Source organism: Aulostomus chinensis, chromosome 19 (genome assembly GCF_037954235.1).
Source record: "Aulostomus chinensis isolate RoL2024-O1b breed Wild chromosome 19, RoL_Achi_v1.0, whole genome shotgun sequence".
Taxonomy (NCBI): Eukaryota; Metazoa; Chordata; class Actinopteri; order Syngnathiformes; family Aulostomidae; genus Aulostomus; species Aulostomus chinensis.
Genome location: NC_141338.1, coordinates 2,940,599 through 2,968,452, shown reverse-complemented (window position 1 = coordinate 2,968,452; position 27,854 = coordinate 2,940,599). Strand labels below are relative to the sequence as shown.

Below are 27,854 nucleotides of genomic sequence, written 5' to 3'. Positions count from 1 at the left end.
TTGAACATTTTGTCTTAGTTTGTAAGGTAAATGACATTAAAGCATCATATTTGCTGGTGGGCCATCAAGATAAAGAGTTCTGCATGTAACACAAGTCTTGCCAAAGGGAAAGTTTCACATCCATTAAATGCACTCCATTAATCAGCATCAGTCCTGTATCTATACTCTCAAAAGTATTTGATGCTGGATGAACAAAAACAGATGTGGTTGGGGGTGTTTTTCAGGGTCAGGCTGCCAGGAAATGCGCCCGTTGCTATCTCCTGATTTAACCAGTAAACTTGCCTTCGCTGAACCGTCGCGCATGCGCATCTCGTTTCAGCCCCCGTCGTTCCGCCATCTTTGTCGGCTACCTATTGTTCACTCTGGAGCTAACAGCGGTGGCAAACCAGTTCCTACTGCGCATAAAGTAACTCGACGGTGTCACAGGCAGCTGCCCGCGACAATCGTGGAATAGCTCTCAGGGTTGCGACTTGTTCTCGGCCAACAAGTTCAACAGAATGGACGATGACCAGCCTAAAACCCTGTAAGTGTGCGGATGCGGTACCGTTAGCTAGCCACTTGGACTCGTCACGTAACATGCAGTGGTAGCTCATTAGCCCTGCCGTACTCAAACGTTCACCGTGAGCAGATGATACATTCAAACCGTAACGTGGTAGTTGCGTTGAATTTGGGCTGTCGGCGAACTTTATATAACGCCGTTCCCAATCTCCCTCTGGTTACTGTTCGACCATGCTACGAAATTAAGCAGATTGTTGATCAACCGAGCGGCGTTAGCTAGCATGCTAACGCTAATTCCAGAAAAATCCGTAACTACGTTGAAATGTTGACGACGAATTGCCATTAAAATAACTGATGTTGTAGTTAAGTTGTGCTTCGTGTGTGCCGAATGAGACATATTAGCCCAATCGATGAGGCACTGTCCTCCCCCGCTAGTCTAGCCTGGCGATTAACCGGAAAACATTGAAATTACAGATTTTTAATGGGGTTCGGTACCCTGTTATTTCTTCAGCGTTACGTTACAGAAAAGCAGTTGTCGTGGTGATGTAATCACCAGGTCTATGTACATATTTATTTGCATCACGGGTAAATATTTGAAACATATTAGCATTAGCCATCTCAAGTGTTTACATGACGAAAGGCAATGGTGATGCCGGTTTAAATTACTGTGATGCTATTTAAAGCTAATATAAGGTAATACAAGGTCAGCCACAGTGTTACCTTTATCGAACCACCCTGCAATTCTGGCTGGAGAGCTGGGATATAATAAATACATGGAATAGGATAATTTAGCACAGCAGCCTTGAGAGTTCATTGTCTTGGGCTTTTTGCTTGTAATTGCATCCCTGAGGTGGCCATATTGCACATCTTAGCCCTCAGCGCTCCCCACATCTGCATATTGCAGGTTGAGGGATCTGGGTTATTATGTGTGAGTTTCTTTTCATTTCGTTTTTTGGTGTCAGTGTAGTAGAATTTTTAAAAACAACAACAACAAAAAGGCATATCACCCTGTTGCTGTGCTGCTGTTTTTTCACTGAATATTTGTGTGTGTGTGCAGGTATGTGGGGAATCTGTCCCGGGACGTGACAGAAGCCCTCATCTTGGAGTTATTTGGCCAGATTGGACCCTGCAAGAGCTGTAAAATGATAGTAGATGTGAGTTCATCGGGCTTCTGCCCCCCCCCCCCCCTTGTTGTCCAAGTTAAAATGATGAGGATAAGCCTCTGTAAGAGAATGTGCACATTTTTATTTGAAATACTTGGATCGTAGATCATTTACTCTTCAGGATCACAGTCTTAGGCTCATTCATAAGTACAGTTATGGAGCCAAGTGCAAAGTTTAGGAGTCATGCGATTCATGGAAAGGAGACGGGAACAGACTTGTGATTCAGGTTTTAAATTAATTCCTGACTTATTCTGATTAACAGGGCTCAGCATGCAGCCATGCCGCTCCGCCGGAAATGTCTTACACGTAAGAGCAAGAGGTTTCTGACGGGTCATTTTTAGAACCTGCCGTAATATTGGCGTGGGAGGAAAAACCGTCTTTCACCGACCAATTAACTAGAAAACACCCTGCGTTCCCTCTTGTGAGGCGGCCGGCTCCTCACTTCCTCTTGCCTTCCATGTTCTTGACCCACCACAGCAGGCCAGAGGGTTCTGTAGTGCTGCAGCCTTGATGATGATTTTGAGTGCTCATTGCAGTGAAATGGCCACTCGCTTCACAGCAGCTGCGTAAATGGTAACAGTTCAGGTTCATGTGTTTTCATGAATAGAATATTCCATCCACCTTACTGTTTACGGGCTACAGAGCAAAGTCCTGCTGAAGACGCCCGCCTGGCGCCCACATCACATCTGTACATTCCACATCACAGTTTCCGTCTGGAATTTGACCTGAAACCGTGTCCGCCACGTTGCGACTGTGGTGTATTCCCATTGTTTCCTTGCAAATTGTTGCTGAACACTGAGCTTGGAGGCTAGTCTGTAGTGTGTCTGTAGTGTGTCTGTAGTGTGTGTCTATGCTGTTGTACATGACGCTGAAATGCTGCCAAAACTCCAGTAGGACTTTATCAGGTGATGAAGGTCTGTACAGCGCCGTCAGTGACGTTCAAAGATCAGAAGACTCCACTTGAGTCTGACTGCTTCCTCCGGCTACGACCTTGTTAAGCCAAAGGTGGTCATAGATGACACGGCAGCATCCTAATCAGATGAATGTGGGAATTTTGCCGTTGATGTGAATGTTGCCAGTGAGCTAAATATGTGTGTCTCTTGTCCACTGCAGACAGCAGGTCACGATCCGTACTGCTTTGTGGAATTCTATGAGCATAGACATGCCACTGCCACAATCGCAGCCATGAATGGTCGGAAAATTCTGGGTAAGGTAAGCTATCCTATCTCCTGGGTGAGTCATCTAGGACCGGGCTGGGTTGGGATTGAGCCGCCGGAAAAGCTTGAGTCTCGTTGATATCACAGCTCCGTTTCACTTCACGTCGCTGGTCTTAATTTGTTTTACTCCCCTGCGGAAATTAGGCTTTCCTGCTTGACCTGAGGTGACCTGGGTGGAGCGCCACTTATCTGAATTTTACTGCCTTGAAACATCCAATTCTTTAAAAGCAATCTGACAATGATTGTTAGCTTGTGTTCCCGCAGTGACGTGAAAACACTAAGTCAGCCCCAGACACTCAAAACATGGGCGTCGCCATGGTAACCAAACTAAGCAGTCCATTAATTACTAGTCTGATGTTGCGTGTTCTGCATTTGCTTTTCCAGTATTTGTGGTAAGTTTAGGAGCGGAAAAAGACTTTAACAAACTGTTAGGAATATTGTGAAGAATAGATCGAGCTTTTAGGTTTCAGAGAGAATTATTGCCATTAGTGTCCACCTTGATCTTCAAAATGAGAGTTTAGTCTCACTGAAGTTTTCATTTTGTTTAATAAAACCCCTCAAACCACAGTGGTTAATGATGATTTTTTTTTTGTTGTTTATTTTTTTCCCTCTATTTGGTTTGACTGAGTATCAGAATATCATTTAGAGATATTTTAATTTTAAATATTCCATTTTAGAGGATGAAGAAAGCTGGCAAGTACCGATACAAGAGACTCTGGAACTATTGAATTTGTGGGCTTTAAAAAAAAAAAGCCCGATGTATTTATTGCTCATCAAAATTGTCAGGGATTAATTTATTATTATTATATTTGAATAATTCAGACATTTTGGCCAGTTATTCTCCAGAGGGATTTTAAATGCATCACTTAAACTCGGTTGACTCTCCGCTTGTCAGTTTTCTCTTGTGCATCAGGAATTGAATCAAATTGAAAAGCAGGTTTGTTTGTGAGTTTTGTTCGATGGAACACGTTAGGGATGCACGGTATGGGGGGGTGGTTATGCCGATATTCTACAGCTGATTTTGGCTGACAGCAGATATTTATCTTGTCCATATGTAAACACAGTGAATTGGACAAAGTAACATTTCTCTTCATCTCCCGAACTTCTATAAAAGCCCCTAATTCACGTATTTACCGCCGAGTTTTCTCACCGTCTGAGATTTTCAGAGGAAGGTCTTGATGGGGCCGATGGGTTCAAAACCGTAGCTGCGGGTTGGGGCGTGGTCCCGGTGCTACCGTGCATCCCTAATGAAGATGTGTGTCACGTAAACTGACAACTCGGTGACGAATGGACTCCACGCTGTCAGTGTTTTAATGCCAGTGAGTTTCCATCTGTGTTTGAGTGACTTTAAGATGGCCGTGCTGTGTGTCATGCTACATGTAACATTCTTGATCCACCTGAACTGATGCTCTTCTCTCCCCTACGTCTTTACTGCTGTGTTCTTTTGCAACATTATTTCCACATAGAATCCACCTAAGAGCAACTTCCAGAAAAATCCATTCAGTTGAAAATATTTTATCCTCAACAGGTATTGAAGGACCATTTGAGGAGTATAACAAGTTCGTAAAAATCACTTGTTTGTAAGTCTCTTGTTATTTGGACCTTACTTCCTACAGTTTTGCTCCAAATTTTTACTTGACTGAGACTGAAATGTTCCTGATTGTGAAGGTGAACTCTTGATATTCTCCACTATGTTTTACTGTGTTAGTTTATGAGAACGGTCTGTAAAATTAGATTATAAATCCATTTGAAGTGGTGATTTAACGACCCAGATGAAACCACCATCTTAGAAATATTCTCAATCAACAACTATGAGTAAAACTGGTGTGTGACAAGTCCTCTAATCAAAGAAAAAGCACCTTCCTCTGCTTTTGCAACGGTTCTTCCCGTCTCACCTTTTCCCTGTTCCTCGCTCTGTACATCTGTCTCTCTTGCAGGAGGTCAAGGTGAACTGGGCCACGACGCCAACCAGTCAAAAGAAAGACACGAGCAGTGAGTCCTGCCGCCCCCGTCCCCCTGTCCCCCCCATGGGCTGGGATCATAAATAACGTGTGCACTGTCTGTTTTCAGTGTGTTTTTAACTGTCGTGGATGTGTGTTTCCAGGTCACTTCCATGTCTTTGTCGGAGATTTAAGTCCTGAAATCACCACAGATGACATAAAAGCAGCTTTCGCTCCGTTTGGGAAAATTTCGTAAGTGTCCTCGTGATCGCTGGTTGTGTACGGTTCCTCTTCGTCAATAAATCCCATGGAGGTATTAATAGATACTGAAATGGGTTCAGACCCTTGTGAAGGACACCGGTCTGTCCCTCACGTGTGGACGCACCTTCTACTCCTTAAAGACATTCGGCTGCGTAAGGGACCCTGTGAGAGTGTCCTTGTCCTTGCCCCTGATGAGCTGGCCGCCACCTGGCTTGGCCGCCGCCTCCGTCAGCGTGGGGGTGTAAACTAGGTGAATAAAAGTGCTGTAAAAATAGTCCATTTACCACCTAGGACCCTGTTCAGACCTGGTGCTGCATGAGGCGCAGTCATGGAGTCCAGTCCCCGGACGAGCGTCCTCACTCTGCCATCATGTACATGTTCTTACGACCGCCACCCCTACAATCCAGGAAGTAAACCGTCGTTGTTTGTCCGCAGTGATTGTCGGGTGGTGAAGGACATGGCCACGGGTAAATCGAAAGGCTACGGCTTCGTCTCCTTCTTCAACAAATGGGTACGTGCGTCCCGTCACTGGGAGAAGGTTCTCATGTCGCGTTTGGTACTTGGTTTCACTTCCTTTGTGACTGGTGTTTGTCATCAGGATGCTGAGAACGCCATACAGCAGATGGGAGGACAGTGGCTGGGGGGTCGGCAGATCCGAACCAACTGGGCCACAAGGAAGCCCGCTCCGAAAGCTCAGAATGAATGTAAGCTCCCAGTCGACTCCGCTGAAATGTAGGGAACCCAGATTGTCATGTTGTGCTTCAGTGTGGCGTTGAGGGTTGTTGGAGTGCTGGGACGTCAGTGGCGCACCTCTGGCGCCTCTGACTGACCGGTGAACAGATTTTAGGTTTACGCCTGAGTCAAACTGCCACTCTGGAATACTTGAGTGAGTTCACAAAGGTTGATGCTCTCATTGTTTCCTGGAGCTCCATTTGAAAGTTTTTATTGTTTCCACGGAAGGACCAGAAGGAAAACTGAGGTTTGCTGCACTGGACTGATGGAAAAGTTCAGTGCAGCAGAAGCAGGAAGTCGCGTCACAAGAAATTCAAAGAAAACCCGAGTAAAACCTGCTCCCTCTTTCCTCCTAGCCTCCAGTAGTAAGCAGCTATCGTTTGACGAGGTGCTGAACCAGTCCAGCCCCAGTAACTGCACCGTCTACTGCGGGGGAGTCACAGCCGGACTCACAGGTTTGTCCGCTGCATCACGCTGCCGCTGGTCATGTGTTGCTTGTACATGGAGTTTGAATGCAGGTTGTCCTGTTTACAGAGCAAATCATGAGACAGACCTTCTCACCTTTCGGCCAAATAATGGAAATCCGTGTTTTCCCAGACAAAGGCTACTCATTCGTGAGGTAAACTGACGCTTCGATGGACTGTTCGACGGCGTGATTTGTCATCTTGTTGATGGCGGTTCTGTCTTGTGCGTGCAGGTTCAACTCCCATGAGGCAGCAGCTCACGCCATCGTCTCCGTCAACGGGACGTCCGTAGAGGGTTATGTTGTCAAGTGCTACTGGGGCAAAGAGACCACAGACATGGTTAGCCCAATACAGCAGGTACAGATGCCACAGGTATGTACCAGGAGGGTCCTGCGCTCAACCCGGGACGTCTTTAACCCGCCGCAGCCGGTGACAGCTGATCCCAAGTCTGCTGCGGCAGGATGTCTGTGTAACGTGATCTTCTGCCTCCTAAAATAATGTTGTGTGTGTCAGCAGAACACGGTGAGCTTCGCAGCGCAGCCCTACAGTCAGTGGGGTCAGTGGTACAGTAACACGCAGCAGATTGGTCAGTATGTGCCCAATGGATGGCAGATGCCCAGCTATGGAGTCTACGGACAGACCTGGGATCAGCAGGGCTACAAGTACGTAGTAGAGGGTTCGCGGAGCCCCTCCCACGCGCTCTGACACTCCTCTTTTTCTTATTGCAAATTCAGGCGGCAAAAGTAATCGCAGTTTTTATCATTTCAAATTACAGGAAGGTGCAGTGAAGGTTAATTGTCAGTCGTGGTTCTCCAGACTTGAGACAGCACCTCTTGTTTGAATCAGGCTCTCACAAAAATCCCGCCAGGAACGTTGGAACGAGCTTTTCTGATGAAAATCCTGTAAAAACTAGCAGTCTCTCTCACATCGCTGAGTCACAAAGCTGAAGGAGAGGTTGAGCAGCAGCCGTACCGGGAGCTAAACCAGCGGCTGCAAACCAACTGGAGTTTTTTGCCGTTGGTCTTTGGCCGTGCAGAGGAAGTAGGGTGAGGAGGGAGTTGGTGCTCCTTCCTCTTGCAGGGGAAGCTGCAGGAGGAACGTCTGAAGGCTGAAGCTTTGTCTTGTTCTTCTGGTACATTTAAGACTAAGAAAGTATGTTAATGTTGAAATGAGAACGCCCACTGATCAGTGGAAGGCGAATCTTTAGTCCCGTCACTCCTACGTTTAGATTTTCTCAGAAGGTACCGGGTGAGTGGACAGCTTCCTTCCTGACCTCCTTGTGTCACGGTCTGTTCCAGCCATCTACATGCCGGTGCTGGATGGACGGGCGTGGGCGCCGTGAGCAACGGAGGGATGGTGGAACCCGGACAGGGCGTCAACGGGACGGTGCTTACCAACCAGGCCGGCATGGGCACGGCCGGCTACCACACCCACTGATCACTGGCCGCTCAAGTAGCCCCCTCTCAGCCTCTGAGGCCACCAGGATGACACTCTGCTGGGGAAGGAGACCATTAGATGAGCTCTCTCTTGTCAACACACACGATTATTCTCTTGTTCGGGAGGCCGGTTCGCCATCGATCAGCCCGACCAGCCTGTAAACTCACCCACTGCCCAAATCTGCAAGTGTGAAGAAAACAACTCTCCTCGACACTGCGCCAACAGCCATCGCTAATGCAACTTGCATTCCTGGGCCCACTTTTATTATTTGGTGTATTTTTCTAACGTCTGCAGTTAACCGGCCAAATGTAGAACACGTGACCAGATATTTCTAGCACAGCTGCAGTTTCTTTTAAAAGGAAGCAACTAATTCAATCTCTATTAAAACACTAGGTTTTGTTTTCCGACCCTCAGAGCCAAAGAGCAAGGGCAGAATTTTATACGACTCAATCACACAGGAAGAGGAGGCTGCCAACTTTTGCCACAAAGGAAAAAAAAAAAGAAGTAGTAGTCCATATCGTCATGCAGATTCACGGGCGCGATTTGTTTACTCTTTTCTTTTGTTTTTGTTTTTTTCCTTTTTTTTTTTTTTAAATCCTCGCAAAAATGTTCTGTCCACCGATATGAAAGTGAAAGCTCAAGAAAGTTCTCAGGGTGTTGTCGAGTCATTCTGTGAAATGTAGGAAATCACTGAGTAGACGAAGGCAGGGCGAAGGAGAAGCGGGAGCCGCAAACGAGTTCGTTTCCTCGCCCCTTCAGCTCAGCTCATGGAAGGGACTCGGCAGGCTGAAGACCCAGTCTGCGGTGCAGAAGTGTGTGTGTTCTTTTGTGTGTGTGCATGAACTCTGATGCTTTTACACACAAGACAACCAGTCCAGTCCATCCTCCCCCTTAAACTGAAAGGACTACGCCAATTTTAATTTTTTTTTTTTTTTTTTGCTACAGATAAAATAGACGACGTGTCGTTTCCTTTCTCATTTTGTTGTGAGCAACTTAAAAAAAAAAAAAAATGCCGACGTTGTATAAAGAGCTTTTGCCTTTTTGTGTTTAATTTTGGGACTGTCTTCTAAAGAAATGTTGCAGTGACACCATAGAATCATGTGACATGTGAGACCTTTTTATGTTTGTTTATAAAGCATTACGTGGCTGTCAACTGTCAACTTTTATTTTTTAAATTAGATTTTCAATATCTCGAATAAATTGCAGGGATTACTGCCACTCTTATCTTACTTACAGGCAGACGAATATTGCACAAAGTAACTTTTCACAAATTTGAATTTTTTTTTTTTTTTTTTTTTGCATTCCACTTTCTTTTTGTGATATCGTTTGGAAGACTGTTTATCTGTATATAACCAAACAGTCTGTTCAACTGTATCTGTATAAAGACGACGTGTATTAAGGAAGCGTGTTTGCCTGTGGGTGGGGCGATGGATCCGTCAAGCAGCCGTGGCGTCCCCCGTCCAGCGCCGGTCCGTGTACAGAGGAACACTTCCTTAACTTCCAGAGGACGAGCGGCAAGATTGGAAGTAACGAGTGGTTCAGTTATTTCTCTTTTAAACAACCACGACAACAACAAATCATGTTTTTATCGAAACCACCGTCAAGGATAAACATTGCACTGTGGCCGCCATCGTTTGTAACAGAGTTCCACCTCCATTGTGTTGCCTTATCAGTGAGTTACGTTTTGATTTGACCAAAACAAACAAGAACGCCATCTGAGCAGACGGTGCCTGAGAATGTGTTCACCCTTTGTTTTTGGCCAGAGACGTTCTGTTGATGCTTCGGGAACTTGGTTTGTGTTTTTGTTTTTTTTTTTTTTTTTGTCCAGTTGTCCCATTAAAATGCTGATGCTTGAAAGAGCTCACATTCACACTCGTGTCCTTAAAAGCGGAGCAGCGTGTGGAGGCGGCTGACCCGTCCTGGAGTCGCGGCCTCCTCCGAAGGTGGCGTCTTGTTGCTGATGTGAAGGTTCTCTTTACTTACCCCCCCCCCTCCCTTTTGGTTTTTTTTTTGGTCTCGATCATTTCCACCTGAAAACTGAGGAAGATCTTTGTACGGAACCTGAAAACTGAGTTCTCTAGGACGGGGGTGTCCACACCGGTCCAGTAGAGCGCTGTGTGGCTGCAGGTTTTCGTTCAAACCGAGCAAAAGCGACGCCCGATCCAACAAGTGAGCTGTGTGGACGCAGCTGAGCTGATTCAAGTCAATCGGGCCTTGCTTTTGCTCGGTTGGAGTGAAAACCTGCAGCCACACGGCGCTCTACTGGACCGGTGTGGACACCCCTGTCCGAGGGAAAAGATGAATTCAGTCATAGCCACTAAACAAAAACATTAAATAATAATAATAAAAACCTCTTAGGTCCCGGATTCAATGTCAAAAAACTCGTATTTGCCCTTCTGATCATTTAATGAGAAAAACCAAACAAAAACTCCAACTGTGGTTGCCTCGGGTCTGCGGGGTAGAAGCACCCGCCAGGTGCAGATGGTTTGACGGGTCCAGCTTCTCAACACAAACCGATCAGAAGAGCCTCGTCTGGACGGCTGCTCGCGACATCCATCGGGTTTATTTTTCATCACGGCTGAAATTCTTTAAGAGTGCAGGCTTGCCTTCGCCTGGCTGAGTCGCCGGGACCTCAGGACTTTTCAGCGGCTGTCCGGCTGTTTCCCTCTCGAATTCTGCTCCCGGCAGTGTGGAGCGGGACAAAATGTGACCTGTTCTCCAGTGATTTGCAGGGAAATTCAGAGGAAAAATAAATAAATCATGACATTTCCTCTCCGCAGCTTCAGGGACTTTTCCATTCAGGTGTTAAAAACCCACTCTTTAACAGTTTTTTTTTTTTTTTTTTTTTGGTCACTGAAAATAAGACTGAAATTGAGCAAACTTTCTCAAAAAGTTCGTTGACGAAAAGGAACAAAAGGTGAGACGAGATTAAAGCTGGTAAGCGTTGGGATCTAAAAGACCGAACCGAAAATGACAGTAAAACTGCACAAAATCATCCTCTTCGACTCAGACGAGTCTAAAATGCCCAGACTGACGCAAAAAACAGGGCAATTTCAAATTTGATTTAAAAAAACTACCGCATTATTGACAGGTTCTGGGAGGAAAAATCAGGTCAAAAACGACAGTTCACTCAAATACGCGCGGTTGCCCCCCCCGCCGCCCGCCAGTTTACGTGGACTACCAATCCCGTGAGCCTTTGCCCTGAGAGATGCCGCCCCTGGTTTAACCCACGTGACCCCGTCCGGCCAATGCGGAGTGTCGTTACAGGCGCAATGCGGCGGTCGGGATGTAAGGAGGAATGGCGACGGTCGAGGCGGTTTGGAGGCCAGAACAGCTGAATTCGACCATATCACAGGTAGTTTACGCGTTCGACACGAACGTGCTGCGTCAGTTTGGAGGCAGGTGGTGCGTTTAGAGCGGGCGGGGGGGGCGTGAACCGAATCATGGAAGAGTTCAAGCAGGACTATTAAATCTGTTATGATGCAGCCATGTTGATCAAGCAACCCATTCAGGCATGGAAAAGTTGAATACTGTGATTTTTTAAATTTAGTTTTTATGAATATTATTATTATTGTTATGATTATTATTATGATTATTATTATGAATCCCTCAGACTTGTATATTTCCCACTCTGTCAGGACCCCCCCCCCCCACTCACCCCCCCCCCCCCCCCAGTGACCCAAAATGGAAGCCGAAGTGACAGTGTCCTCATCACCCAGCGTCGTCTCACCTTCCACACCTTCGCTGACCTCCACCACCACCCTGGCAGCTAAACAGAGGGACAGCAGGAAGACCAACTCCACCACCCCCGCCTTCCTCTCTAACCTGGGTCGGGCCACTCTTAGGGGCATTCGCAAATGTCCTCAGTGTGGCGTCTACAATGGCACCCGCGGGCTCAGCTGCAAGAACAAGGCCTGTGGGATATCCCTGAGGAATGCCTCTACGGGGGGCCGGAACACCAAGAAAGGCGGCGTGGAGGCGGTGAAGGTAATCATAGACAGCGAAGAGAGAGGTGGGAAGGAGAGTGACGGAGGAGCTGGAGGAGGAGTCGTCCTGGGCGGCGGCGCAGGTGTGCAGGTGTTCTCCGTGTGTCACCGAGGAAGAGGAGCTACTCAGCTGGGCTTTGTTGAACTCGTCCCCACCGACACCGCCATAGCCACGGGTGACGGAGCTACCCTGCTCACGCAGATCAACCTGGGCCGCTGCTTCCTGCCTTCCTGCAGGCAGGGTCAAAGGTCGAATCAGTCAGATTCAGCGGCGGCCAATTCCAAACATTCCTCCGACAGCCTCTGCAGCCACATCAAGCAAGCCATCGAGTGTCGGAGCAGTGCCACGCCGCTCACCTTAAAGAGCTCCGTCCTTGAGGGGCTGCAGGCCTCCATTCAAGCCAAGGAGGAGCTGTGGAGGCTGGCCACGGAGTCCCCGGGGCCCCTGGTGCAGCGCGTCTCCAAGGACACGCTGGTGGTGAAATGCCACACAGATTCCCAGCATCCTCTGGGCCTGCTGCATCTCACCGTAGGTGCCGGCGGAATGTCGGACGCATTGAAGAGTGACAGAAGAGGCAGGGAGGTGCAGCAGCAGCAGCAGGCGGTGTTTCACTGCACCTGCCAGGTTAGCAGCCGTAGAGCTAAAGCTGCTGTTGACGGGGAGGGGGGCTCCAACAACCCCCCTCCTGGCTCGGCCTCATCGCAACCCTGCCTCCACTTCTACGCCTGCGTTTGTGCCTTCGCAAGTGATGAGAAACTGGCCTCCGAGTTCTCAGCCTTTATCAGCTACACGCCCAGCGGTACTGTCCCCTCGTCTGTCTGTGTCACTCAGGTTCTCCTCGTCCAGCTCTCTTCTTACGGTCCGCTGCCTGTCTGCCCAGGTCCTTGTGTTCTGATCCGGCTCTGTCAATGGGAGACAAACAGGCCTTTCCCCACGCGCGGGGGGACAGCTTCCCTGCTCACAAACCTCGTCGTCGAGCATTTTCACCATCACTCGATTCATTCCAAACCCACAAGTCAGTTGTGCGGCAGAAAAAAAACTGAACTGCGACAACATCGCGTCTCACCTGCCTCCCCTCCTCTCTGCTCTCACGAGTCCTGAACACGTGGCCACGGGTCACCTGTCGCCGCTCTTATCACATCTGCATAACTGATTTTGATCGTTTACGCCATCCTGAGAACCGGTGAGTGCGAACCGCAGCCAGGGGGAACTTTTGACCCCCCCCCCCCCGGAAATTTTTCGTGTTGGGGTCCAAATTAAAGCAGCAGGCAGAGATGAGTGGATCCGGACCTTAATGATGAGACCTGATGATATTTGGAGTTTGCGGGAAAAGCCCATCTAACACTGTGCTGCAGTGCAAAAATCACCTCCTGCATCCACTGGATGGCGCTGGAGAACACATGCCTACTGTGCATGATGTTGCTGTACATCTGGTGGAGACAAGCACAGAGTCGTTCTGATGTCACTGCTGTTTGCTGGAGGAGGTGGTAATAAGCGTTGTCCCTTTGGTTTTGACTCAGCGTCTGTGACGTCTTTCTCTGTGTTTTGTCCTCCAGGTGTGCAGAAGAACGCTACCTGTCGGGTAATTGGTCCCAGCGAGAGGCTTCTGCAGCAGACTGAACCGGTCAAACCTCATCACAAGACGAAGAAACTTCGCCTGGATGAATCTCTTTCTGGTGGTTTTATCCGAATCCCTCCTGACAGATTTCTCACTGAACATTTGTCCCTCATTAATGCAGCGATGTTCTCCGAAACACGTTTGTCTGAATGTCCCATTGTCCCCCCTCTCTCTGTCTGACCCCCCAACCTGTCCTCCTTTCATCTCCTGCCTCTGTCTAGCCCCCTCACTGGCCTCCCCCTCTGTGGTGGGGAAAGAGGGAGTGTCGGCCTCCGGCCTGAGGAAAGCTGGTCAGAGGAAAGCCCCTGGCGCTGGGGGGCCCAAGGCTCCAGGTGCCACCTGCCTGTCCCTCCACTGAGCCCACCCACCCATCTTTGCCTTTTCATCCTTCTGCCGCCTCAGTCCGTCCGTTGAAGAGCCTTACACTGTCATAGACATCTGTCATCGTCTCTATATCCATCCGTCCATTTTCTATACCACTTATCCATTAAGGGTTGTGGGGGGGTGGAGCCTATTCCAGCTGACATTGGGTGAGAGGCGGGGTTCACCCTGGATGGGTCGCCAATCCATCGCAAGGCCATCAGGAGCAATCGGGGGTTCAGTATCTTGCTCAAGGACACTTGGACATGGTCACCGGGGGAAGTGAGGATCGAACCGGTGACCCTTTGGACGCCGGATGGCCACTCTACCTCTGAGCCACGCCGCCCCCGTCGCTGCCATTCCTCTGTCTAATCTGATCCACCATTCAAAAGGCTTTAGTTTGGCCGGACAAAACATTTCAAGCTCTTTTAATTCATTTTAAGACAGAAGCCTCACGGGCTTTAAACAGGTTCCGCCCGTGTACCGGCCTGACGTTCTCATCTGTTTGTCTCAGGCAGTAACCAGGTCATGGATGAACACGCGGTGTCGATGGGCTTCCACCAGTGGCTGGCCGGCGTCACAGAGAGGATCCACCAGACCATGCACTACCAGTTTGACGGTAAAGCTGAAGCCCGTTTAGTTTTTTTGTGGTTGTCAGGGTTTTATTTGAAATGCGTGACAGGCACACAGTCTTGACCGTGACGCACAGGGATGTTGCATCCCATAGAGAGCGGCCGCAGTTACATATTTCTGTCGGCCAACCCGGAAATTAGCATCACCATGGTTTCCCTTAACCAAAAGCCGAGGGCGTTCAGACGCTGGAATTTGGATTATTGCTGAAAATAAGATCCGTGGTGAACTGGAGTAGGAAACTGACATGTTTAGTTCACCAGAGTCCCAGAGGAAGTCCCCTCAAGGCGTTCCCGAGATGGCACGTTAACGGGACAGATAGCACGTAGACGTGACCCTCGATTTGGACTCTCGACCACTGAAATATTTTTGAAGTCGTTCCATTCTCACGGCGTCCTAGGAACGCCGTGAGAATGGAACGACCAGGCAACATCCCAGCTGCGGCCGCAGAGGCATAGACGTGTCAATGCAGCTGGACTTGTAGTTGTGAGTCAGAGAGCTTTGGACCTACCAAACGTTGGAGGGTTAGTGTTTTATAAATGAGGAGACGACCTTCGACCTTTGAGAAGAAGGAGAGCTGCTTTTAACTTTTCCAGCTGCAGGTTTCCTCTGCTTCCTTCAGAGTCTCGTCGCGACAAGCAGCAGAGGACCCTTTTCATCTTGTATGGCAGCGGGATTTGTGTGATTCTTTCACACGGTGGGGAGTTGTTTGGCGTGAACGTTTTCGTTTCCTCCATCAGGGAAACCAGAGCCTCTGGTGTACCACATCCCTCAGGAGTTCTTCAACGCTCTGCAGCACCGTCTGTCCCTGGGGTCCAAGAAGAGGAGGCTGCCCAACTTCACGACATGTGGGACAACATAAGCTGCAGACTTCCTCCTTACCTCGTTAGGCCTCGCTGTCTTAGCTCAGCGCAGTGCTGGAACTTCTGTTGTACTTGCATTTGGTGTTTTAGTACTACATAGTAAGTAGCTAGGGTCCAGCAGGACAGTGGTGGACTGAGGGTTACAGAGGTGAGACCTGTGAGTGGAGCGGTGCAGGGTGTCTGTCTTCAGGTCTGGCCCTGGTGTGCTGGTGGGTTCTAACTGTCTAAAACATCGTTAGCGTAGAACATCGGTCTCAGGGCTTTTTTTTTTTTTTCCCCCCAGATTTATGCTTTTGAAAAAAGTAATAACATTGTCATCTTAGTGCTTTTACTTAAATAAAGGTTGTGAGGAGTCCCAGCGCAGGCTAACCCAAGTCTCTGTTGATGTCAGTGTTTGTGAGGAACGACGGACTTCCTCTGGGCTCCTTCTCCAAGTACACGTGGCACATCACCAATCTCATGCAGGTCAAACGCATCTTTGACACCCCCGAGGTAAACGCCGCCTCCCTCAGCTGCATTGATCCCTGCGTCGGTGAATCGCTCCTCTTTAGCCTCTTTTTCTCTCTCCCATCCTCCCCCAGCTGCCTCTGGAGCTCATGCAGAGTTTTATAAAAAACATCGACGGCTCCTACTCTCGCTTTCGCTGTCCCGAACCTCCACCTGTCCCAGATTTACCGGAGGGGTGCAGGACGCAAGCCATACGACCCATGGAGCTCCGCACCTTCCTGAAAGTTGGTGAGTGAGTGTTTTTGATCGTGTTAGACGCAAAAAAAAAGGAGAGGTACATGAATACATTACAGATATCCACTCATGAATGGATCATTCAGGTTTAAATTGTGACAACAGATAGATTTCAAAGTGATGTGCTGATACATTGAAGGACTCCCCAGTGTCGTCTTTCCGGCGGGAGCTCTTTGCCACCTGTCGCTCCTCTTGTAACTGTCCATCACTGAGGCTCGGCACTGTGACTCCGGCAGAGCAGAGAGGAGTTGTGTTTGATAGAGCTGCCGGCACCACCGGGTCCCCCAGCGTGACTGCTCGCTGCTTGTGTCTCTGCCAGGGCCGGGCTCAGAGGACAAGAAGGAAGCCAGCCCCTTTGTGATCGAGTGGATCCCAGACGTCCTCCCTCGCTGCCAGATGGGAGAACTCAGGATCAGCTTCGAATTCGGCCACCAGCACAGCGGTCAGCAGGAGCACTGCGAGAAAATGAGTGCGGTAGAGAAAGGGGGTCGTAACAAGTCCGAGTCCACCCACAAACACCCGAACCCCGAGGTCCTGCAGGTGGTTGTCTAGCGGCCTCGTGATACTGTCACGGATTAAACTGCCTCAAAACACGCCCCAGACACGGAGGATTACGACATGAACAAGCGTGTGACCTCCTCCTGCATCCGCTCTTTACCTATTATCTACAAGTACATGGATGCAGGAGGAGGTCACGTGACTCGTACAGCACATTGATCATTTTTACAGATTCTATCATGGCGTTGGATTTCTTCAGTATTCACAACCTCGCACAGACTCAAAACAACTGTGGTGGAGAGATTCTATATTTTTATAGTATGTAACATTTTATAGTGTGTCGGCATTTAAAAAATCAGTGTATTAGAAGTTCTAAAAGTCCTCACAGCGTATAAACGTGGATGTTCCTGGTGGAAACCTGTTCAAACCTTCAAATCTTGGTGTTGTTTTTTTTTTTTGTAAGTTTTGCTGTGTAAGCATAAATATAATAAAACACGTTTGATGGTTTGAAAAAAAAAATCTCTTTATCGGCAAAGATGACTAGAATATTCATGTTTAGGGTGGCTATTTCTCTTCATCTGGTGGTCCGGAGAATTCCATGGAATAGATGGGTCTTTATTGTCATTATTTCACATCCAATTTAGATTAAAATAAAAAAAAAAAACTATGCTGACCAAAGTGATTATAATATTTGCTATAATCAATCACCTCAGATTTAAATGAAGCAAATTCAAAGATACAAAGCAACTCTCTCTTTTGATTGCTTTTCCACGGAGCCTCAGAGAGGCCGCAGAGAGAGGAGCTCCAACGCTTCAATTTTACACAGATGAATCAAACTGTTGATGTCTTGTGGCCATGAACTCGTTAAATTGTGGCAGTGGGTTTTCTTTTAATGCCACAAAAGTTTTTTCTTCTTCTCTTCGTGGCTCCTTGTACGTGCTGTGTACTTCAGAATGATAAAACCTAAGTTTAAGTTTTTAGAAACCTCGTGTTTGCGTTGACGGTGTTTTGGATGCCAGGTGGAACAGTTTTCTCTCTGCTTTTATACCCGCCAACGGCTTCAGGGGATCGATTCACTCGGATCTGCAAAATCCAGCATTTGGTTTCCGCATCTTGCGGTTTCAAACTCAAGAGTTCTGGGAAGAAGATGTTACAGCGCCACCATCTGGCTAATTTATGATTTTTAATTAATGTCAGTGTAGTGTCGGGATTCCCTGTCGATGTGGCAGTTTTTCGGTGTGAAGCCGTTAAGGGAACATCATCAGTCTGGGTAGAGGATGGAGATGGATCACATCATAAACCACAAACACACACAAGCTGCTGATGAAGCTTCAACCACTGTATGGGTTAAACTGGTGTACTAAAAGGCGCCAGCAGGTGGCAGCAGCATCCTGCTCTTCAACAGCTTGGGGACGGCCCGAGGAGGCAGTGGCGAAGGTAAAACATGAGCCACAGTTCGCCGGTGGATCGATGTTCTCTGTTTACTCTGTGCTGGAAATTTTTCAGATAGATAACAAAATTAGGTGTTTAGCTGAATTTCATAACTTGGCTGGATTCGCTCGCATCCCTTCTGGGCAACTCAAAGCAGGAATGACACACTTGCTGTGAGATCTATCACTGGAAACATTACACTTGCTCCCAAAATGTGTCCAAATGTTCATGAATTAATTAAGCTTATAAGTTAATACCACAGGAATATCATGCCAAATTATATCCAGTCCTCAGAATAGCAGCTTGCACGCTGTGTATCTACATCAGGAGTGTAGGCGTTTGAGAACAGTGCCAGCCCCCGGCCTCCTTCCTCCCTCACAGACCCCCAGGACATTAGTGTGAGCGCAGCCTCTGCCTGCACAGGCGGCCCCCGGCTGCCAGACAGCTCTGAGCCTTGCATTTAGCTGTTTATGTAGCCTGTCAGTCACAGGGATGGGAGACGCATCAATCCTCTCCTGGAAGGGATGGCAAGCACACTGTGACAGAGAGGCTTCCTACGTCGTCTGAAAGATGGGTTCTAGACAGACAGCCGAGTCCTGGGAGGGGGAGGGGGGCTGGGAGTTGGAGGGATCGCTAGAAGACAGAGAAGTTGAATATTGATTTGAGAAATAATGAAGTTGCACAGCTACTTATTTCTCATTATTTTCATGTTTAGCACAGTTTCTTAATACAATGAAAATTAAATTGAATACAGATGAATGACAACAGCTCTGCTGGGTTTGGCTACATTAGCATTTCACTCCCTTGGGTCCTTCCTGTCAACAATGCCTGAAAAAACACTGATATGATATGTTGTTCAGTACTACTGTAATGATTTAAATAAAGACAAAAGCTCACAAGATTTTTAAAGAAAATATGGCTTTATTTTGGTTTAATAGTGCTATAACTCACAACAATGTCATGCCATTCAAATAGCCATGTTTATATTTAATAAATCTGGGGGGAAAAAACATACTCATCTTACTCGAAATTAAAGACAGATAGAACTCAAATCTTGGCGATTCCCAAAAACACAGAATCAAAATATCGCATAAATATTGTTTGTCTTTTTTATCTGCTGAGCTAACTTATAATTTCTAAACCGTCATTATAAATTTGGACAAAACGTGTTGTGGCAAACAATGGGTTGCTGTAGTGGCATGTTGAAATGGGCCAATCACATATTTTCTTCCGTTGGTATCTGGGTGAACCTGTAAAGTTATCACACCAATGAGAACATTGATTGGATTTTAATGAGGTTTTTTTTTTTGTTTCCAACCAATCATATTTCTTAAATTGTGGGCGGGGCGATGTCGTAACATGTTCCGGTTGCTCTGGCGAACACCTAGCAAAGTTAGTGGCAAAAATGGCGGAAGACAGAGAGTAGAGGATTGTTGTGACTTAAAAAAAAACAACATAAAAAAAAATAAATCACCAAAGCAGATTCTCTCTTTTTTATTATTTTCTAACTACAAACTACCCGACCTGGCCAGGATTATTTCAAGCTAGAGGCTTTTCAAGCTAGCAGCTACAGGAGCTAACAGGTAGGTAAACATCCTGTCTATGCTAACACGAAGCTCCTTGTGATGTCCGCGGTTGTCTACGGTCACTAAACGTGGCGGAGCAGGTGGCCTGAACTTAAGCGCTACAAAATTTCTGATTGGATTTTTCTTTTTCTTTTTGCTTTTAAGGTCTCCACAAGGGGTTCAACCTGTCCACCCTTGAACACCAACAGCTCAGCGGAACCATTTGGAGAAATGAACCTGCAGCTACGATGGTGCACTGCACACAAGAGGGTGAGTAAGGGCACAAAGAAAAACTTACCATGTCACTGAACTTGACTCCTTTTATTGCGCTTAAAATGTGAAACTTGAATATCTGCATTGAAAATTATAATCTGAGTAGCACTGCTGTCATTGGACGCAGCCATTCGGTGTGGTTTTGATAGAACGGTTGCTTGGTGGTAACGGTGATGGTAGTGCAAGGGCAGTCTTCACGATTGGAGGCACCACTTGTGCGTTAGCTGCCGTGTGTTAACGGTAGGCTAGCACAAGTTAGCCAGCGGCTTCGGGATGTAACCAGAAAATGCAGAGTTCCTGAATTTTTAATGTACATTTAGCTGATCGTAGTGAGAGGATTCCGGATGAGCTGCAATTTATTCCAGAGAGCATTCCAGCCAGCTGTGCTATAAACTTTTATAAGCGTGCTCATAATGCTGACAATAGCTGTAATCTTTACAATTTCACGATCTTAGTTTAGCATGCCAGCCAAATAACATTTGTTAATTAGCACCGCCAGTGTTAAGTTCACCCTCAGGGGGATGTTGATATTTGTAGCACATTTAGTTGCATTTTATCCAATTTTTTTAAGGTCAATTCACTGAGTAATAATGATTACTGGATGCTCTGGAAGAAAAGCCTTTTTTTTTTCTCTTTTGAATCATCATTCACTTTCTGGCCACCATGTAAACGCGTCCACATTTCCTGTCCATCTAGAAGACGTTGAGATGTTTTACAGAGTAAGTGAAACCTGAGACCTGCTGATGATGCTGGATGAAACGACGGGGGATCGGCAAAGTCATTAGGATTCAAACTGTTGGTGCCAGAAATATCTGCACTGAATTATAAGGCAATCTGTCTTATAGTGGCAGAGACTTTTCATTAAAACCCAAAATGTCAACCTCATGGTTTCACAAGAGGAAAAATGAGGGGAGTCAGTAGGATTCATCCTCTAGAGACCATTTATGTCTGTACTAAGTTTCATGGTAATCAGTTTAATATTGGACGGGAGATTTCAGTCTGGGCCACAGCGGTGGGCTGACAGACTAGAAACATTTGCATTTCATTTCATGTATTGAATTCAGAATGAAGGCCTAAACACACTATTGATGATTAATATGCACAAATGTGAGCTGTTATAATACAAGGAATGCCTCTAATACCATGCAACCCTTGAAACGCATCATCTGCCTGAGATTTGAAACAGTCCCTCATGAAGAAGCCAGCTGAAAGCTATTTTTTCACATTGACCTGTTTCCTGTAAAAACCCTCAGCTAGCAATGGTCTTGTTTCAGATTTTGATTGAGGATGATTTTAAATGCTGCGTTGTTGGCACTTCTGCAGTGATCCAGGTCACTGGGTGCCACTGTTGTGAAAAAGTACCGCGTTGTGTCGCCAGCTCACTGTCTGTCCGTTGACCATGGTTGCTAACAGACCACTGGTTGCTAATAGACCACTGGTTGCTGGGAGCAATGAAGCTGTAGTGGTCTGTGCTGTGGTCGCAGCCCACTTTCTTCCCCGGTTATCAATTATGCCTTAATTCTTTCACTGGATGGTATATGCCAGTTTAAGTGCTTGAGCTTGGTGGTTACAAAAATGACTAGCAATCTATCTAGATGCATTGTAGACATTTATTTAACTGTTAATAGGTATGAACTATTGGTCCGCAGCAGTTGCTCAGTGGTACCGAATCCATTGGCTACCAATCTCCTCCTAGGAATGCTGGCTGAAACTGCAGCTTCTGTGTCTGCAAGCAAATGCTTTGATTTCTATATCTGAGTTGTGCAGTGATTATTGCAAAAAAAAAAAACCCAAAACAAACCCACAAAAACAAACCTTCTTCCAGTCTACGATTCAGACGGAGACAGAAAGAGATGTATTTGCTAGTGAACAGACGCAGACATCGCTAATGACGTCCCGTCACCTCTAAGACGTATGCGATAAAGTCACCAAATAAAACATCTGTTTTGCTTTCACCAGGACTTAAAAAAAAGTTGGGTTTATCCATGAAATGGCATCATAATTCTCCTCACTGCAAAATGGACAGCTGAGATGCATGCAGCTGCGTTCACCTGATTGATTTCCTCAATGCTACAAAAACTAAAATGGGGAGAAAAAAATACGGAACAAGATTGTCTCACATTTCTCAATGAAGTGAAACAAGGTAGCTCATACAAAATGAAACAAGAAAATCAGTGATAAATTTCCTTTAGAAGTGTCTAAATGGTTGATTCTCTCGGAGCTGGATTCATTAATATAACTAAATTATGTCCGTTTAGTCCCATTGCTATTGCAACAGATGTACTGTAAACATAACCCTAATAGCTTCAAATGTATTATTTTTCATGTTGCTGAAAAAATGCTGCAGTGACTTCAGAGGTTTTTATTCAATGGTGTTACGGGAATAAAAATAAGGTCAAAAAAGGGATTACAATCCAGTCAGTAGATAACTTTATATTTCAGCAAAAATATCAATGGGGGAAAATCCTTGAGGAAACAACAATCATCAGTTGCAGAGGTCAGTGCTTTCTGGCTAGAGTCACACACATTAGATAAGCACACGCAACAGCACACTGCTGTAATGTAGTGCCCTTCAGTGGAAGTCAACGGGGAAGCTGGACCTGCCAACAAGTATCTATCTGCCAACTGGAAGCGGTAGAGGCCGACTGACAGGAGCTGTCAACGTGTCCGTGATGGTCGATGACAAACTCTGACATGCAACATTTCTTCAGCCTTGATAGAAATTCCGCTCAGTGTGCCTCATAAAGTTGTTAACTCATAGTGAGGGTGAGGATAAAGCGGAGGTCACATGTTGGGGGGGGGCAAATGACCTCTGAGCACTACCTGTCAGTCTTGGAGTCAACCAGCCAAACCTCACGTCAATCCCTCCAGTCCATGCCTTAATTCCTCCTTCGATTGCCAGTTGGCTGCACAACAGCCCACATTGACTCGGGGGGTTAAAGGTCCTGTGTGTGGGAATTGATTGACTGTGATGGGTCAGTTCTGATTGATTATGGTGTACAGAAAAGAGGAGGACAAATGGCTAACTGGTTTGATTTGAATAACCTTTTAATATCAGCGTGCTGCTTGTATGGATGTGCAGTATGACCACAAGAGATTGCAGGAGTCATTGTGGGTCTGATCATTCGGTGTGAGTGTGTTTTTGCTTTTGTGAAGCCACTGTCGCTGGCTACGCTACCGCACGCTGGCTACGCTACCGCACGCTGGATGTGTTCTTTAATGCTCTGTTCCCTACTGGTTTGTAGCAGTAAAGTCAGTCTGTGTCTGCAACTGGAAGAACAACCTGCTGATTAATTTCTGAACCAGGTCAACAAAGAGTGAGACATCTCAGCAGATTGCTTGATTGTACTACAATGCACATTTTATACTTTGCAGCTCTATACATGTGCTAAGTTAGCCAGTCATATCACACTACTTCTTCATACTCACTGCTGCTCATTGACTTGCTGCTGGGCTCAAGCAGCTGGGACTTGTTCATGTACTTTAAGAAGTTTTAAATGTGAGAAGTAATGGACAAAGGCTGTGTGTGCGTACTGTCAACTAGTTTGTGAAATTAGCAGTAACATTGACGGAGCTGTTGGTGTGTACAGCACTGTTGTTGTGCAGTGCAGTTACTAGTTAAACTACCTTTATAGGTATTGTGGTTGTACTGTGACAGATTTCTGAATATACAGATAGTGTTTTAGTAATGTTAGCAAAGTGTCAAGTGCAAACCCCAAACACATCAGAAGCTCGAGCTCAGACAAACACATTTCTGTCACTGTCTGAAGTAAAATGATTACTGATCAGGAGGTGAAGGCCCCAGTATACATGCACATCTGTGTGCGGTTGTTGGTATATTCATACTCACCAAAACTCAAGCCACGCTGTCGTGTTTCGCTAGCGACAACTTCAACCCTCACTCGCTCTCGTTTTTTTGCGCAAACTGGCTGGTCAGGATACTCGTGACGGAAACTCTAGCCTTCATTCGTCAAAACAATGTGTCACAGCTAATTAAAAACTTACTGCAATAAGATGGCTAGTGATGATGTCACTGAGAAAAATACCCAAAATGTACTTTGGCCTCAATGTCAGCTATCCCTCCATCCATCACTCCATCCATCCTTCTTCAACCACCTTTCTGAAATCAGGTCCTGAGAGTAGCAGCTCCAACAGGGAATGCAGGATTCCCTTTCCATGGCGACATCGACTGCTGTTTTTTTTTTCCTTTTTAATATTGTACCCATCAACATGAAGAAGACGCATGACAAAATGCGGCACAATCTTTACATGACCTCTTTTTCCAGTATTTCCCATAATTTTGTTGCATGTCTTCAAATGTTGCATCACGTAAACCTTTCTTTTTTTATGTTCAATGCACCTCCTCCCACACACGCATACTTTCGGACTGCTTCCTGATTGTTGTGCTGAGCGGCGTCATCACCAGATCCATCATTTCAGAGTCATTGCCTGAGGAAACGCGGGCCAATTATGGCCATAAATAATAATGGGAGAGCGCATCTGGCATGATGACTGATGGGCCTCTCTCACAGCTCATTTACATGGCTTTTGTGTGGCCATCAGCAGCTTCGCTCTAATGTAATGCTCAGCAAATGAGCCTTTAAGAGAATATTGTATGATTCAAGGGTGGAGCAGTGGCACCAGGACGGCACTTACGGCCAGATACATGGACTGTAAGCGGGAACTGAGTGAGCTCAAAGATGTATAGAAATCATATTTATTTCCTGGAATATTGAAGTTTATTGTCCATTTTGACGCACCTGGATATGTTAATGGGCGGACTTGAAGCTGTGCGTGGACGTCTCAGTCCATCCATCAGCGTCAGTAAGATGGAGGGGGATTGATTGTGTCTGTGTGGTCAGGTAACAAAGCAGGAACACTGTCAAGACACCTGCCCTCTTTCATTATAAGGAGTCGAGTGAAAAATGATCGTTACTTCAACAGGGATTGGCAGGCAGTTTTTAATTTCTCAGGATAGGTGTCCAGTCCGAGAATCCTTAATCTGTCTGTTGGGGTCGGTGGCAGCCTGCAGCCCGAGAACAAAAGGCTCCAGCATGCTGACGTGTGTCCTGGGAGCTGATAAGCCTGGTTGTTAATGGTGTTAGGGTAGATTTCATTACCCCCTCCAGACTGCGCTCATTAAATAAACATCTTCCTGTCACATCCCTCACCCAGCCAGTAGAAGAGTAGGCGAGGCAGGAGGGGTGACGGACGAGGAGGTTTGAGTGAGACAGACAATAAAGTGAAATGTTAATGAAAAACTTGTCAATCAGTTGAAACAGTGGCATTACTACAAGTTGGGTTTCCCTCTATGTGTTACTTTTATCTATTGGTTTGCCATTTCCTTCATTTTTATCTGATTGTACACGTGGAGAACCACAGCTACCACATGCTTCCTCCATCACACGGAGTCATCTGCCGTGGCTTTTCACCTGAGGTCGAGGAATTTCACCTAGGCGGTAGCTCGTGGGAGGACACATGGAGCTTCCCCCACATAGACATGACCAATTTTGTTATACTGGGACAGATGCCCAACCAAGCTGGAGGCAACACAAAGGACCAACCCAGCAGCCCCCATGTTGGCAGGCAATGTAGCCAACAGCTGCACTACCTGAGCATTTTGGTATACATTTTGAAGTAGTACACCGCCAAAAGAAAGTCCCCCAATTTTGATGTTTTTTGTGGTTGCTTGAAGTATTGTGGTACCTTTTTCACAAAAAATGAGCAAAACGGAAAAATGACAACCCCTTTTTCCAATAGCGAATCTTTAAATCACGTAAAAGGCCGATTGCTTCTCCTGCCGTCGTCTTCATTGGATGCCCCCAAACTTTGTCTTTGTCTCCTGACAGCATGTAACATGGCCGGCTCGATAGCTGGATCTTAAAAAGAATTCTAACTAGTCTAACTGAATTAAATTCCTCTAGAACTCCATTTTTTTCGCTGGTGAATGTCTTTGTCCTCCACGCTGTTTCTTAAAGCCACAGTCGTGTAATATTGCCCCAATATTCGCACCAAAACAGTTGAAAGACACATTGCCGTTTTTTTGTAAACGCACCGTTTGCTTAAAATTTGCTTGACAGTTAAATGGACACACGGTTAATAGACTAACTTGCACTGTTGCTTTGTTGAGTTGTTAGGATTTTGTTCTTGGGTGAGTGGTAGATTTTGTATCATCCAGTTGTCTACAAGGCCTCCACAGGCCCACATGTTTGGTTTTTGTTCCATTGTGTCCGCTGAATCACTCTCTGACCCTTCCCCAGTTGCTCATTTTCCACACCATCATCTCCTCCATCACTTTCTCTGGTTCCACTCTCTGTCTTTTTTCCCCTCCTTCCATTAGTTTCTGCTAGTTTTATTTGCCGATGACCCGTTCTTACCCTCTCGTCTGACCTTGTCTGTACTCTCTTCTCTTCCTCCCCTACCTCCCTCCTTTCCTTTGCTCTGCTCTGACTAATCTACACCATCATCCTCTCTTCATCTATCAGGGTGCTCTCATTGTTTTGACGTCTAGTTAATTCTCGGCTCATGATTTATCAAATTCTTATTACCGCTTGCTGAAAGCCTCATTCATTGTCCTGATGTATGGTAATGATAGTGCTGGTGTGGCTGCCTGAATCGCAACAAACCCACTAATTTCTCCCCCCTTGTTCCTCCTCCCCTCATGACTGCTTTCCCTCTGCAAACAGTGTTCCTTTTACTTTGTCCTTGCAGTTGTCTTAGGTCATGGTACAATAATGTACTTATCTTTGTACACATAGACAAAAGTACGTGAAACTGCCTTCACTACGGTGCATGGTAAGATTGATGAAGGACTCGAAACATTTACCGTTTGAGCATCAGTGATTTAGGTGAATAAGGGCTTCTGTGCATGCGTTCATGAGCCGTTGACAAGCAGTTGTGATGTTGAAAAAGCCAAATAATTGACCTTAATAGAGTGAGTCTTACAACGTAGATGAAAGTTAGCGCTCAGCTCGAAAGTCACTAATTTATTTGAATAGGTTTTTAGTTACGCCTAAAATGAGATCTGTGGTTCTACAGGAAAAAAACACATCAGAAAATGCCACACTTGTGAATGTCGAGGGTTGCTAACAATCGGCTAAACGAGACTGCGGAAGTTGTCAGGGACATGAGACGACGTCACCATGTATCCTGTAGTTTACCTGTTTCCACCTCTCACGTCTTGGACAAGGGTTAGATTTTGAGAGGTAACGATTGCATTTATGTCATTTTGGTTGTAGCGAACCATGGGGGTGCTCATTTTTTTTTGGTTTCAGATTGCAAACACTACCAACAACATAGTGGCATTCTAAAGGCTGTTCACGCCAAACGCGAAGCAAATTTTTCACGCGACACGTTTACATGTAAAGTCTATGTAGGGAGGCGAAGCGAATTTCGCGCGTATACTTGCTGGGCGGCACGACTGAAGCGAATAACTTGAATAACACGAGGCGATTTTCATATAGTCGCATTTCAACTTGCGTGGCAAATTCACGTGACGTTGTGTCGAGAGCCCATCAGCGTTGAGATTCCCCTGGCGTCGGTGAAGTCATGTCAGCGGCCCTGCCGCCTGTAGTTGGTGTCCGTCCGTGATATCCTGCCACCGATCCTCATCAACAGGTCATCGAACTGGGCCCTGGTCAGCTTGAAGTACTGCTGGAAACGGCCGTCGTCCAGGCCCAGTTCCTGGAGAAAGCGGTGAAAGTCACCCAGCTGTGTGCCCCTCTGGATTATGCCATAGATCCAGATACGGCAGCGTTTGGTTTTCCGCTGTTCATGGGACTTCCACAACAGGTACAAGCCAGCAATGGTTGTAACGTCAGCCATGGTTGACGATGGAAAGAAATGGCGGAAATAAATTCTCCTCGCAAGGGGAAAAAAAGTTGAATAAAAACAAATGATCCAGCGGTCAAATTCGCGCGAATAAAGCGATGCGAAAATTTGCGCCGCGTTTGATGTGTTTTTATAGAGCCACTGTTATCAGAAGGGATTTAACCAGATTTTTAACAGCATTTCGATACTCTACAGATATTGAATGTTACTCACAGCAGCTGTCTCTTAATTTGATGTTGCCAACAGTGAGTGAGATCCAATCAGCTCTCAGCCAACCACAGACCCAGTGGCATTTTGCCTGGAACATCTCATCACACACCTTGTAGGATGCAGTTGAGGTATATTG

The 27,854-nt window shown here is 46.4% G+C and overlaps 3 protein-coding genes across 9 annotated transcripts in view; all 3 read left to right on the top strand.

Annotated features, from left to right (window-relative positions):
- The first annotated feature begins 311 nt into the window (after positions 1-311).
- On the top strand, positions 312-8,924 carry LOC147243666 (cytotoxic granule associated RNA binding protein TIA1-like). Of its 2 annotated transcripts, none has more exons than XM_086186869.1 (12): positions 312-523; positions 1,556-1,652; positions 2,775-2,873; positions 4,816-4,870; positions 4,983-5,070; positions 5,515-5,590; positions 5,678-5,783; positions 6,168-6,266; positions 6,346-6,430; positions 6,509-6,647; positions 6,792-6,937; positions 7,574-8,924. In XM_086186869.1, exons 1-12 carry the CDS (start codon positions 498-500, stop codon positions 7,710-7,712), a joined length of 1,155 nt encoding a protein of 384 aa, XP_086042995.1. In that variant the 5' UTR covers positions 312-497; the 3' UTR covers positions 7,713-8,924. The 2 variants fall into 2 exon arrangements, with proteins under 2 accessions (XP_086042995.1, XP_086042993.1); XM_086186867.1 differs by having other exon boundaries at positions 6,789-6,937.
- Positions 8,925-11,010: 2,086 nt separating this feature from the next.
- On the top strand, positions 11,011-17,008 carry c19h2orf42 (chromosome 19 C2orf42 homolog). 2 transcript variants are annotated; one of them, XM_086188013.1, is made up of 9 exons: positions 11,011-11,067; positions 11,351-12,498; positions 13,256-13,375; positions 13,539-13,649; positions 14,192-14,296; positions 15,048-15,155; positions 15,562-15,662; positions 15,752-15,905; positions 16,231-17,008. In XM_086188013.1, the coding sequence occupies exons 2-9, from the start codon at positions 11,397-11,399 to the stop codon at positions 16,461-16,463; spliced, it is 2,034 nt and encodes a 677-aa protein (XP_086044139.1). In that variant the 5' UTR covers positions 11,011-11,067; positions 11,351-11,396; the 3' UTR covers positions 16,464-17,008. The 2 variants fall into 2 exon arrangements, with proteins under 2 accessions (XP_086044139.1, XP_086044141.1); XM_086188015.1 differs by lacking the exon at positions 13,539-13,649 and having other exon boundaries at positions 16,231-17,006.
- A 2,213-nt stretch (positions 17,009-19,221) lies between these two features.
- The window catches only part of LOC147243664 (zinc finger protein 703-like), an 85,082-nt gene continuing 76,449 nt past the window's right edge, over positions 19,222-27,854 (top strand). For all 5 annotated transcript variants that reach the window (XM_086187906.1, XM_086187904.1, XM_086187903.1 and 2 more), the window contains exons 1-2: positions 19,222-19,423; positions 19,571-19,675. The gene's annotated coding sequence lies outside the window, so the exon portion shown is untranslated. The remainder of the gene's footprint in view (positions 19,424-19,570; positions 19,676-27,854) is intronic.

Coding starts and splice junctions, on each gene's coding strand:
- LOC147243666 (XM_086186867.1), top strand. CDS start 498: ATGGACGATGACCAGCCTAAAACCCT. Junction 5,071..5,514: donor GCTCCGTTTGGGAAAATTTC/GTAAGTGTCCTC, acceptor GTTTGTCCGCAG/TGATTGTCGGGTGGTGAAGG. Junction 5,784..6,167: donor TCCGAAAGCTCAGAATGAAT/GTAAGCTCCCAG, acceptor CTTTCCTCCTAG/CCTCCAGTAGTAAGCAGCTA.
- c19h2orf42 (XM_086188013.1), top strand. CDS start 11,397: ATGGAAGCCGAAGTGACAGTGTCCTCATCACCCAGCGTCGTCTCACCT. Junction 13,376..13,538: donor CCTGGATGAATCTCTTTCTG/GTGGTTTTATCC, acceptor GCCTCTGTCTAG/CCCCCTCACTGGCCTCCCCC. Junction 14,297..15,047: donor CATGCACTACCAGTTTGACG/GTAAAGCTGAAG, acceptor TTCCTCCATCAG/GGAAACCAGAGCCTCTGGTG.